Below are 14,078 nucleotides of genomic sequence, written 5' to 3'. Positions count from 1 at the left end.
ATGCCAAGGCCCGTGCCCAAGCGTCGTATCACAAATTATTTTTAAAGGTAAGGGAGGCTCTTTCGCTCCTCTGAACGATGACGATGGGCCTCGTCATTAAATTAGCGTTTTGGGCTTCGGCTTGAGAGGAAAGGAATGTAAGGCGCAGACAATAATCACTCGCGATAACCGTTAACGATATTTATTCTCGACTTTAACAATAAAGAGCGACGACGCGAGTTCACGCGTCGTTCTCAACGCCGCGTGCCTACGCTCGTGCGGACAATCGCTCGGGGGCACGTTACAATGATTTGAGAGAATACAAAGGAGGGAGTCGTTACAATTATGGAATTCGCCGTTCTCGCGGAAGATCGTGATTACTTCGCCGATGCGTCGCGCACTCGCGAATGTAGAGAGAAAGAGATAGGAAGAGAGAGAGACGACCTGACCTGGGGAGGCTGCTGGCAGGAATCGCCGCTGATACCGCTGCAGGAACTGTTGCTGGGAGAAAGTATTGCTAGTAGTTGCTGGCAAGAACTGCTGCTGGTAATTCCGCCGCCGGCAGGAAATACTGCTGGACTGCAGGCAGGTTCATGGCAGGCTCGGAGGTGGATTCCTCGATGCTATCGTCGTTGAAAGTCCTCTCTTCTTGCTGCGAACTTCTTGTCGTCCTCTGCTTCTTTGTCTGATTTTGTCTTTTTCACGTGCGCACGCTCGGCCGTCAAACGATCCGTCTAACTCTGAATCTCGGCTCGAACTCTCTCCTCTAATCGTTCGCGCGTCGGCTCGAGCGACGCCGGCGGCTTAACTCTCGCGAGCGGATCGCCGCGGGTTATTCGCGCTCGCTTACTCTCTACTCGCGATGCGTCATTCTCTCTCTTTTCTTTTTGCCGCAGCCGCTTGCGCTCGTAATTGGCTCCAAATGACGATGCCCGGCTCAGGTATTGGCCCTGAAATAAAGCGATGCGAGCATCGGTATCGGTTCGTAATTTCAAACGAACTCAGGGCAACAGCGAAGGAGCGAGGCTGCGAGAGAGAGAGAGAGAGAGAGAGAGAGAGAGAGAGAGAGAAAGAGAGCGAGCCAGACAGGGCCGACTATCATAGCCAGGGCCCAGTCACAACCTTGCTTTCATTAACTGTGTAACCAAGGTCATGAATATGATTATGAATATGAATATCGTGTAGTTAAATAACTGATTTATATGATAATTACGTGAGATTTTGTACATTGTAACATAAAATTTAATGTGTTTTTATTTCTGTGATTTCTTTGCTTGCTTCTTATTTATTTAATAGGTGCAAAATAAGTTCGGGGCAATAAAGCCATTGTCGCCGTTGCAACAGAGTATCTTGCCTTTCATGCCCATCCCTTCTAAAATAATTTGTAGGAATATTTGCTGGCATTTATGAAAGAATATCTTCCTTAAAGGCTCGATTTTCAATATCAGGCATTCCAAAAAACCACTTTGACATTTGAGTGATGTTTTAAGGTGACTAAGATAGTTAATCCTAATCGATTTAAAACATTTTTGTACAAAAGCCATAAAACAAAGCTAAACCTCACTCTTGCCCGATTATTCGCGTGCACAGTTAAAAGAAAATAATAAAGACCCCTACATGACTCTGGAGGGTCAACAGAACTCTAAATATAATTCCTACACTACCAGGTGTGACGGTTAATAATTCTTAATTTTTTGTGAAAAAAAACACGTCATTCAGGGGAAAAGTGGAAAAATCGTTTATTCAAAGTATTCTCCATCGTTTGATACACATTTTGTCCACCTATCTGGCAAGTCATGGATACCCTTCCAAAAAAAATGTTCATCCTTTGAGGCGATCCATTCAGCAAGCCATTTGTCGACTTCTTCGTAGTTCTTGAAGCTTTGCATAGAGAGCGCGTGGGCCATCGATGAAAACAGATGGTATTCGGATGGGGCCCAATTCCCAGCCAAACGTAGAAATGGTTTCTTTAACCGCTTTCGCTGTGTGTGCGGGGGCGTTGTCGTGCTGTAAAATTACCTTCGTGGCCTTTGAAGTCCATTCCGGTCACTTTTCGTCCAATGCATGCTTCAATTTGACCATTTGTTCACGGTAGCGCAAGGTGTTAACTGTTTCACCCGGTTTTTAGAGCTCATGGTACACAACCACCTTTTGATCCCACCAGATGCACAACAATGTCTTTTTCCCGAAGCGATTTGGTCTTGCGGTGGAAGTTGACGGTTGACCTGGATCTACCCATGATTTTTTACGTTTGGTGTTCTCAAAGTAGATCCATTTCTCATCTCAAGTCACGATTTGATGCAAAAAACTTTTCCGTTCATGTCGAGAAAGCAAAATTTCGGACACTATTTTTCTCTTTTCCATCTGTCTGCTGTTCAGCTGATGAGGTACCCATTTTCCCGGCTTCTGAATCTTTCCCATGGCATGCAGACGATCACATATTGTTCGGCGACCAACGTTTAACCTCTTTGCCAGTTGTCGTTGAGTTTGCGTGTCGTCTTCGCCCAATAATGCTTGCAATTCGGCATCCTCAAATTTTTTTGGTTGACCTGGACGTTCTTTGTCTTTCAAATCAAAATCTCCACTTTTAAATCGTCTAAACCACCGCACGCAAGCGTCTTGCGTTGGGACATTATCACCATAAGTTTCTACTAAAATTCGTCGGCTCTCACTCGCGTTTTTCTTTTGGTTAAACAAAAATAGCAACACGTGCCGCAAATGCTCTTTATTCGGCTCATAACTTGTCATTTTTAAAGCACGAAACAATACTGATAAACTAGCTAGAAACAGTCCAAACTGCTACGTTGTTTTGGTGAGCACCGACAGCAATAAAATGACATAAGCCATACGACTGCAAAGCGGAACCAACAGGCAGCGCCACCTCTGAGCTAAATTAAGAATTATTAACCGCCACACCTGGTAAGTGTTTAGGTACTTAGGCATATGATTGATGAACAATCTAAATACAGTAAACTAATAAAAGAAAATATATGAACGATTTTGATATAGATGTGAACAATTAATAGACACTGATGATTTAGTTAGAACTTAACTCTTTAATTAAACAATAAATGTAAATACAGTAACTAAGACCCTGAAAGTCAGCTGGCATAAAAGAACTCAAATGAGGAAAAAGCTATGTAGATTTCAGGGTATTTAACAAAGGAAATTGATAAATACAACTAAAACTTATTCAAGGCGGGTACCTAATTTACGGAGGCTCGCTTAGCCTGTACAAAAGCAAGTTGAATAGCCATTTGCAAGAATCTTACCAGCTCGACACGCATGAGCGATAAGATTCACCCCAAACAAGGAGAGTATCCCAGACTTAGCAGGACGCAGTCCGCGGCCCCTAGATGGAAGAGGCATGATGCCACTGAGAGGCAGCAACTTCAGAGGACTCGGTGTATTCTCAGCTAGGTAGGTGACTCCTGGACTTAGCCCCTCACGCCGCTGCTGTCTAGGCGAAGATAGGACCACGTGGACACTAAGATATTACTAGGTACATACTCACAAAAATGCCGAAGCGGCGAATGATATACACTTGATAAACTCTCAAAGATGTTAGAGCCGAGAACCCGACAGTTAAGATTCAAATGCGCCCTCATAGTTCGTAACCTTATGGACCCCTTCGTTTTCTCAACAGCGTTTTGCCGCTGCGAACAAGGGATGTAACTCCCTATTCTTGAGCCTATTCGCGGGGGTCCAATCAGAGAATGAGACAAAAACCCAGCCAAAGAGCTAAAAGACTGAGTGGGCTATTGCTTGTCGTCATAGCTTTCTCCTCATAAATGTAAGATTTATGACCTGACTGGCGGACACGTGTTGGCGCTATCGGTATATCTCTGTCGCGCTCATCGCTACCTCGTCCTGGTGGCGGCCTGGGCCTCTCATGGCTATGGCTGATTGGGATTGTGGGAAAGGATAATTTTTCGAATGAAGGTGGAAGCATGCTCGCATTAAGCTAACACCTGAATCAATTAACTCAAGTAAAAACAATCAACATTTCTATGATTACCCGTACGATGGAAAGATTTTACATTATATTGCTTCTCACGTGCAATATTATCAAAAACTATAATGGAGTTTGGTCATGCCTTGTCAGGCAATTATATTCAAATCCTCTTCACTCAATTCAAGATCATCAGATATCTGGTTTGAATTCAGAACTAAATGTTTAAACGTATTATTCTTATTGATAAAAATTACTGGCTCATTATTGACATGGTTAACATTGGTTGAACCATTTTTACTTATCGATGGCTGGGGATTCGATTGAGTACTTGATGTTATTTCATGTGTTATACTTTCAAAAATGTTGTTTCTACCCTTCATAGAGTTTTTACGTAGCCGATAGATAATTAAATTACGCGTAAATACTTTTTATTCAAAAAATTGCAACTTGCAAATTGAAAAAAATAAGTAATTTTGTAACCTTGTGCTATGCCAGTTAATTTCCTTCCTCCTAATTATTTTACCATTGTAACATTTATGTCTAAGTCTGATAAAAGAGAAATATTAGTCTTTTAACAGCAGTGTCCAATGTACATTTTATTATTTGCAAGTCCTAAGTAATAAGCTATAAACTAAGGTATTTTACCTAATTTATTTCTACCGATCACTTGATGAGTGCATTTTCTTTTTTAGTAATAAAGAATCTCAGTAGAAAAGTTATTAGGTCTCAATACGGAATATTGTTCGATCAGATCATAAAACAATTCTCCTATTAAAAACTTGTGGGCAACATCATTTTTCGTTTGATGTTTTTTAAATAAACTTGATGAAAATTTGATGTTTTTTACCTAAACCTTCTATTACATGTATGAGGTTTGTTCGGAAAGTATCATGCCTATGTTTATATCTTCGCGCCATAGTGTTCGAGCGATCTCTACTGGACAGAAACGTCAACAGTAAAGCCTCACGAATCTATTCGTTACTTACTGACACCTGCCGGACGTATAGTTCATGCGCAGCGTGTCTTTGTTTACAGTGAATTTTTCACGTTCGTCGGATTTTGATATTGTCAAAAATGACTGAAATAGTACATTACGCAACTAGTGCGAGGGGAACGCGATTTACGCACGCGTGTTAGTTCACGCCCGAGCGGAGCGAGGACGCTGAACTAACACGCGTTCGTAAGTCGCGTTCCCCTCGCACGTGTTGCGTATACTATTTTTTGAAACGAGTGTCGCGAGGCTCGACTAAACGTACATTAATATATATAAACATTAAAAAAATAAAGAGTTTCAATGATATAACCAACACATATTTTAAATTAAACCAAATATTGCATTTATTTTATACTTTTAGCACATTTTAACTAAGAACATTTCAATATAAAAATTAAGTACAAAACAATTAACAATTCATGTTAACTTAGAAGAATCACCTTTGTTATTGTTAATATTAATTGTAACATTACAATTATTAAAATGTAAAGTAATATTTCCGCCATCACTCTTCAAAGAGAAAGAATCTTGCTGGCGACGTTTTTTTACGGGAGACTCAATTATAGCTTTCTGAGTATCTGACGGATATAAAAAAGCATTGTCTTCTGGTTGAAAATTTTCATCTGGCACTGATTCATTATCATTATTTACTGAAGGATAATTACTGCTAGATGGTTGCGGTTGCTCAGTTCTGTTTCTCTTGTTTGCTCGAGACTGACTTTCTAAAATATTTTGATCAATTTTTTTTAAAGTTATTCTTTTTGTTATTTTCTTTTGCATGTCTTTTTTATGTTGAAGAGATTGATTAATGTAGCCTTCAGCTACAGTTGTAGATTTCCATCCACCATGTCTCTTCAAATCTGTTATGTCGCCCCCTCCGTCGACTAACAAAGTCGCTGACGTTCTGCGCAAGCTGTGCTCGGTATACAAATCAGGTTCTGGTAACGATAACCACGTAGCAATTTTCTTTGGTACTTGTCCTATCGTATTTATACCAATAGGCTGCCTAGAGCATTTTCCATTTGCATAATGGATGAAAAATCTGTTGTGTTTTTCAATATTTGTAGGTTTCAAAGCCATATATTATTTGCAAATTTCGTAGAATTCACCATAAATAGCAAAAAATCTAGAAACATTATTTTTAGTGATAGGAATACGCACTAAAATCATATTCTCAACATTCTCTTCGACTTGTTTTGTAGTAATATTTGCTAATTCGCCTCTTCTCATCGCACCAAGAATTCCAAAAATGAGAATAACCTATGATGAATAAAAAAAATCCATAAAAGTTTTGAATAATACTTAAATAAATTTATATAGGATTATGAATAGTATAAAACATACCTTTGTACATAAATGTACTTCATCAGGAGCGTCGTTGCAAAATTTACTAATATTTTCAGCTGTAAAAATTCTAAACTTCTTTTTGATATACTTGGCATTTTTCTTTTTAATATCAGCTATGAGTTGATGATAACTGCTGAGATCAAATTTGTCAAAAGTTTTTACTGTAGCTCTTAGCATCGAAAATTTATTCCATAATGTAGCTGGTGAGAGTGTTTGTGCGATTTCTTTGAAATAGGCTAAAAATACTTCTTCAGCAAATGAGTTGGTTTTCTTACTTGAACGCCACGATTTGAAATTATTATATGTTGCAGTATACAATCGTTTAGAACTGTCAGGTAATAAATCTAAAGATACTTCTTTCGCTGTTGCTATAATGTCAGGAGGTATTTCATCGCCATAATCAGATACATTATCTGTGTCGTCAGTAGAACTGTTAACCATTTTCACTTCTTTCTTTAAAAATGCAGCACACAAGATGTTCTTTCCTATGCAAAGGCAGTGAAAAGAATGAGGAAATGGACAGAACAATAGTGTAGGACACGTTAAAATGTGAAACGTTTGGGAAAGCCCGAGTGCGAGAAAAAAAAAAGAAAAAATGCATGTTTAACATTCGCGGGCCATGTGTTTGGGATAATTGACAGACTTGAACTCGAGTCGAGCGAGAGTAAGCCTCGCGCAGGTAGTGTCATAAAAAGGAGAGAATTGGTTCGACAGCGCTTCGATCCCCACGCACGCTTGCAAGAGCGTGTGTAAATCGCATGCTTTACAGCCATAACAGATGGCTCTAAAGTCGAGCCTCGCGCACGGCGTTTCAAAAAACAAGATCAACGAATTTGCATCAAATTTTACTTTCAACTCGGAAAAACGAGTTCGGAAACTATTGAAATGATGCAAAAGGCCTTCGGAAGCGAGTGTATGAGCAAAACACGAATAAAAGAGTGGTATAAACGGTTCATGGATGGTCGCACTTCTGTCGATAGTGATTTTCGTTCCGGCCGACCTTCGACGACAAAAACCGCAGATAATATTGAGCGGGTGCGACTTGCAATCGAACAAGATCGTCGTATGACTGTGCGAGAACTAGAAGAAGACTTCGGGATACCAACAACTATCATTTCAGAAATTTTAACCGAAAATTTAGGAATGAAACGCGTGTGTGCGAAATTCATCCCAAAATTGCTCACAGCAGAGCAGAAGAAATTCCCTTAGGAATCGCTCTGGACAATCTGGAAATGGTCAATAATGATGATAATGTGCTTAGAAAAGTTATTACAGGTGATGAATCATGGGTTTATGGTTATGATCCTGAAACAAAACAACAATCTTCACAGTGGAAGCATTCTGAATCGCCAAGACCAAAAAAGCACGTCAAAGTCGGAGCAATGTTAAGTCAATGTTGATTGTTTTTTTCGATTATGAAGTTGTTGTACATCACGAATATACACCAACAGGTCAGACAATCAATAAAGAATACTACGTTCAAATTTTGAAACGTGTGCGTGATGCAGTAAGAAGAAAACGGCCGGACTTTTGGGAAAATGGTGACTGGCTTCTCCATCATGATAATGCGCCAGCGCATTCATCAAATCTTGTGCAGCAGTTTTGGAGCAAACACAATATCGCATTGCTTCGACAACCTCTATACAGTCCCGACATAGCCCCTTGTTACTTTTGGCTGTTTCCAAAACTAAAAAAACCACTCAAAGGACACCGATGCGATGACAAAACAACGGTTGAAAACAATGCGACGAGTGTACTTAAGGTTATTCCTAAAAGTGAGTTCCAGGACTGTTTTGAAAAGTGGAAACATCGATGGAACCGTGTTATTCAATCAAATGAGGATTACTTTGAAGGATGCCACCCACCAGACGATAAAGAATAACGCTAGCTCGAAAATATAAAGGTAGGCCCGATACTTTCCAGGCAGACCTCGTATTTTGGTTGATTTTTATGATAATAATACATAATGGCAGCCACGTGAGAACAGCATCCAATTGGTCTCATACCGTTAACATACTCACAGTAAAAACGCAGTCTGCCAGCACAGGCAATGGTATTTGGTTTGTAGTGAATGTAGCAGTTGTATTGTTTACTTTCAATATGTCTAGATCTCACTTGTAACTTGAGAAGATCAGCAGATTAACGGTAGTAACTGCTGATGAACTAATTGGTAAGTTCCAATGAATAGTTTGACTAGATCCTGTTTTGTCATTTCAGGAAAATCTTCTAACTCAGCAGATCTTAACGTTTTGAAAAAACTCTTTCTTCGACTATATTTTCCTGATATCCTGAAATGACTATATCTTCCATTGCTAAACTATTTTCATTGGAATTTTTTGAAAGAATGTAATTGAGTATTTCATTATCGGTTAAAACCCTTGACACGAGTCGTTTTCCGAATTGATTAATTAAAAAGCAAACAATTCTGCATTAAAGACCAGCTTCAGTCAGGTAACGAGTATCTAATTGCTGATGTAAAAACTTATACATCTGAGCTATAGCTCCATGTACCGCTTCCAAGATCCATCGAAGTATCGTACCAAGTCAAGATTTTTTTCTATCTGCCGTTGACAATTGTTTCTGATTTTTATCTTTTAAGGCTGACATGAGGACCCGATAACCATTATTTTCTAATTTTGCTACTATGTCGCGAAATCCTCGATCAAGTATAAAAACATCACCCTCTTGGCACATAAAGTTCTTTAAATTATTATGGGGAGCCTTCAAAATTATTTCGAATATCATAAAATCGTTTTCTTTAGCATATAATGGTTCCAGTATACCAACAATAAAACCAGTCGAAGTACAAAGAATAAAAGACTTGCACAGAGGAACTTTCTTATGTCTAGCAAAAGATCTTCGTTGGTATTCGTTTTTGGAACTTTTTTGATGATTCAAATAAGTGCTATTACCAACTATTGAAAGATTGTTATCACTTACGCCATGAAGCTTCTGAAGGAGAATTGTTGAATGATCAAAAATCAAGTCTTCTCGATTGACGGCTTGTAAGCCAAACCGTGAAGTTAGTACACCTTTTTCAAAGGTACTTAACACAGACTTTAAAAATTCAGAGATTTGCTGATGACGATCAAGGCCGAGAACAGAATAGACGATCTCATATGAGCTTCCTGTTCGTTATCTGAAAAAAACAACAACGGCTTGCGTAACAGTCCGATTGTCGGTATTCCGCAACAAAACTATAATTTCTCGCAATTCTATTAGTTGTACTCAATTTAATCCAGTAAACATACGAATCCTCTATTCAGAGATTGAAAAATCACCGAATTGGTAGTGTAATTCTCTGTCAGAAGTTAAACTCAAAGATTTAAATAGTTTTGTTATATCTGCAGCTATTCTGGTGGCTGAATGGTGGTGAATGAATGAAACTACTTTTAAATTAATGAACTCATCTGAATGAAATCTTTCCTTTATTGAGTGTCTGCGGCAACATCTATCTTGTATTATTCTCTAGGATTAATATATCTTTTCCAACAAAAGCTTGTTTTCTTGCATCTAAAGGAACAATAACAATATTTATTTTGCTTTTGCATAAACAACAGTAATTATGAGTAGAAACTACTATTTTTAAAGGTAGCTCATTAATTTCTTTTTCTTTTTCAATAACTCTTTCCCTTGACGGAACATAAACTGTATCATCATGGTGGTTGTGATAATGCCTTTAAAGAAGAAGTTTATCCTTGACTGTTGACTTGCAAATTATTTCCATTTTGTGGTTGATCAATTTTTCTGCGTTTTGCTTTGGCGAAGCGGGAAGAACATTTCTGACAAAGTATGCCTACAAGTGTCACAGACAAATAATTGGAAAAAGTATAAGCTTCATCATCTGTGTCAACAGTTTTTTAATTATTTATTTTTAATAATGTCTTTATTTGGAAAAGAAAATTGAAAAATGTAAAATACATTTGGCAATGTTTGTAAAAACATATTTATAATTAATTTTTTACTTATTTTTAGATATTTTTTATTTTTGTTAACTTTTATTTTAATTTTATTAGTTGCAATATTAGCTTGTAAGATAGCACAGTTCATTTAGAAAAAAACAGAAAAAAATTCTAAAGAAAAGTTTATCTAATGTGATAATAAAGAGTAATAACATGAGGATAAAGTGTTTATTTCATTTTTCTTACTATCTCTTGCAGTTTCCCTCTTTCAATTCCTTTTTTCATGAGCTCCTTCAGTTCCCCGTTCCCTGTTTATGTAGCCGATTCTAGCCATTCCTTTCCTCATCTTGTTGGGTTATTGTTCAACACTTCTCTTATTTCCTCCTTTAAATATATTTTTGATAGTCTATTATCCGCCACCTCAGAGATCTCACCAGATATATCATCATTCTCTTTATCGTTTCTAAGTAAAAGCCTTCCACTCCCGCCTCCATTTTCCATACATAACATAAAGTATTCCTGTTTATGCTTAGTGCCATATTGATTATTTTTAACTGTACCTTTTCCAGTTCTTCTTGTTTCGATCATCCCCAAACCTTTGATCCATATAAGCAACCCGCTTTTCGCATTGAATTTGATATTAATAGTCTTCCGTCCAAGACATTCAGTCTTACTCTCTTCATTAGACCTCAATCGCTGTTTACTGTCCTCTGCGCCTTTTATTCTATTTTTCTTATATGTGTTCCATGTTCCCCTCTCGAAGTAAACCAGAATCCTAAATATTTAAATTCATTCACTACCTCCAGCTTTTCCCCTTCATATTTCCATTCTACTTTCCTCTTTAATTTTCTTCCTCTCCTTAGTGCCATTACCTTTATCTTCATTACGTTGAATTTTATGTCATTCCTTTTGTTGTATCTTTGCATGATATCTTGTATCTCTTGAAAACCTTCCTGAGTGTCTGCTAGCAGTTCTATATCATCTGCAAATTTTAAACCGTATACTTTCTCTCCTCCAATTACGGAGCCCTTTTTTTTTGGTAACCCACATCTCGTCTATATCGTTTAGGTAAGTGTTAAAAAGTGTTGGACTTCAAGGATAACCTTGTTTAACCCCTCTCTCTGTTCTGAACTCTTCAGATATTCCATAATTACATCACATGTTGTCTCTCTGTAGATTTTTCTAATTATCCTCAGCATTTTTCCAGATACTCCCTCCTCTTCGAATTTTCTTGATGGTATTTTTCTGTCCGTCGAATCAAAGGCCCTCTTAAAATCGATGAAGGCTAGGAAAATGCTTTCTCCTTCTCTCTTAATTTTGTTCCCTATAATGCTGTTTAGCGTAAATATATGATCTCTCGTTCCTCTTCCTGCTCTAAACTCAACCCAACCCCGCCTGACTCTTCCATAGTAGCCCTTCCTCTTTTAACCATGTCTTAAGCCCGTTGTTCAGAATTTCCGCCAATAACTTATATCCCACGTTAAGCCGAGACTCTCCTCTGTAATTCTCTGCCTTGTTATGTTTGCCAAATGTATATATTAGGAATATACGAGCTTTTTTCCAATCCTCAGGTAGCTCTCCTTTTTTCTAAATCTCGTTTAAAGTCTCACTCAGCTCAATTATCCAGCCTTCAGTTAAGCCCTTAGAGAACTGTACCGGAATTCCATCCTGTCTAGCCGCTTTTCCTTTTTTTAGTCCTTTTATTGCCTTCTCCACCTTCTCTATGATTTTTTTTCATTTCATAACGCTCTGTTTGCTCCACTTCTTCGTCTTTTCAACCTCATCCTTTAGTTTACTTTCTTCCCTGACCCCGGGTTTTTCATTATCCTTTCTCGATACTCCTTATCTCGTCATCGGTTTCTCGCTCACTTCCTCCTTCGGATTAAATTGCTTCTGTCATTCTTTCTCCGTGATTCCTGTAACTTTTCTGCTTCTTTTTCTCCTGAAACTTTTCATGGTTTCCTAAAAGTCCGCCGCGCTCTTGCTGTTTTCCAGTCTTGACCACTTTTCTCCTTCTTTGTTCTCTTCTGCCTCACTTCCTATTTTTTCCCATCCTTTTTCGTCAATCTCTCCTATTACACCCCCCTCCCATACTTTCACCATGAATTTTTTCAGACTGTTTTCCTGTACATTTTCACTCTTTTTCCGTTCTCTCTTTGCGAGCCTTTTTTTCTTCTTGTTTTCCTGCTCCTCATTCATTTTTCTGTTCTTGATCCTACCTCTTTTCTGTTCCCTTCTCCCGCTCTTTTAGCCTCACTTTTATTCGTTCCTTTCTTTTGCCTTTTTCTTTCTTCCAGTAATTCACCCTCGTTCACCTTCACTTTCCTTTATCTTCTTTCTTTTACCTCAATCTTTTTTTGCTTCTTTTTCACTTTCTTTGTTGTGTTTCTTCTACTTTTTCCAATTTAATTCTTGCTGCTCTTACGCTGCGTTATTTCTCGTTTCGATGTCAAACCGGAAGTCCTATATCTAAAATATATTAAGCATTAATTAAATTGTAAGGCTTATAAAAACTTACGAGTACTTAATTCGTCGATCGATTTCGATCATAATAATTCTATCCATAAGTAATATTATTTATTAAGCTGAGTTACTGAATACTTCAATTTGAAAGCAAGATTCATGATGCACATAAATGTAGTTGGGCACTGCTTCGAGTAGACTGTTGCGCGAGTCGCACATGTCAGCCTCTTCGCCGCTCCCCGCTCGCTTTAGAACGTAAAACGTTCCCTGTTAGCCGTAGTATGGTCTACATTCTAAAATCGTTCGCTAATTGGCTGCTTTTTAACATTAATTTACTCATTTTCACATTAATAAAAAATTTTTTGTTAATTTTATCTTAAATAACTTTTCAAAACGAATCCAGAGATATAAGTTTCATTCAATGTTTTTCAAACATCGTGTATATTCGAACAAAAAGTTTTAAGATTACGCTAGTGTTATAGTATTTTCGACCTATCAATGTCAGTTAGTTTCTCCGTTACAATATTTTAAATGAATTTAAATTTAGGTTATAGAGAGGACCCGTCAACGCTGCATTAATATTTTTGAATAACGAAACATAATACCAAAATATCTATTAACTCCTATCATAAAAAAATATAGTTACCATATATTAAATTTCTAATATCCATTCTATAGGAATTACAAGCAAAAAATGAAGCAGCTAATGCAAAGTTGAGACAGATGGTAAAAGATCAACAAGAGGCTGAAAAGAAAAAAGTTCAAAGCCAAGAGATTCAACATCAACTAGCGATACAAACAGTAACTATAAATCAAAAGCGTGATAATGTTATGGCTGATTTAGCGCAAGTTGAACCAGCAGTTATTGATGCACAAAATGGTAAGAGTAATTTTAATCAAAATAATAGATTTTTCATACATTAAATTATTAATATTCAATACTTTTAATGATCTAATTAACGTAAATCCTATTCCATCCTCCTTATTCACATCTTTTAAATTTTATTTCTCATTTATTTGTTTAATATAAACAATTACTATGTATAAAGTTTGACATCAGAATATTTAAGTTGAGAAATAAATAGCAGATTTATTTATGCTGACAGTAATGCGACAGTATATTTCTGTAGGTTTTCGAAGCATTGAATTCAAATATGGCTTCAGAATTGGTCCATTGTCAAAGGTTTTCGAGTTATCCTAACCTAAAATATATGGACAATAAATAATCCTAGAGCAAATGCGTAGTTTCGCATCCGACGTCAAGCAAAAAAGCCTAGACCTCAGGTAAGTAAAGGTTTGATTTATTGCTAGTCGGCATCCACTGGCCTCTCGTTAATTGCCGGCCTATAGTATATACATGTTACTATACGGATGCAGGCCAACTCGACCGTGCTAGACTTAAATTTGCTCCAGTACAGACTTGGCAACACTAACGGCT

General features: G+C 37.5%; 1 protein-coding gene across 2 annotated transcripts in view; it reads left to right on the top strand.

The window, feature by feature from the left end:
- Window positions 1-14,078, top strand: part of LOC131675316 (dynein heavy chain, cytoplasmic) — a 995,688-nt gene that overhangs the window by 648,588 nt on the left and 333,022 nt on the right. For both annotated transcript variants that reach the window (XM_058954251.1, XM_058954250.1), the window contains one exon: window positions 13,319-13,520. In XM_058954251.1, the coding sequence (XP_058810234.1) occupies window positions 13,319-13,520 (202 nt within the window). The remainder of the gene's footprint in view (window positions 1-13,318; window positions 13,521-14,078) is intronic.

This window comes from Phymastichus coffea, unplaced genomic scaffold, assembly GCF_024137745.1.
Source record: "Phymastichus coffea isolate CEN01 unplaced genomic scaffold, Cenicafe_Pcof_1.1 PCOF00018, whole genome shotgun sequence".
Taxonomy (NCBI): domain Eukaryota; kingdom Metazoa; phylum Arthropoda; class Insecta; order Hymenoptera; family Eulophidae; genus Phymastichus; species Phymastichus coffea.
Note: the sequence above shows the minus strand (reverse complement) of the source record. Positions and strands in the feature narration are given on the sequence as shown.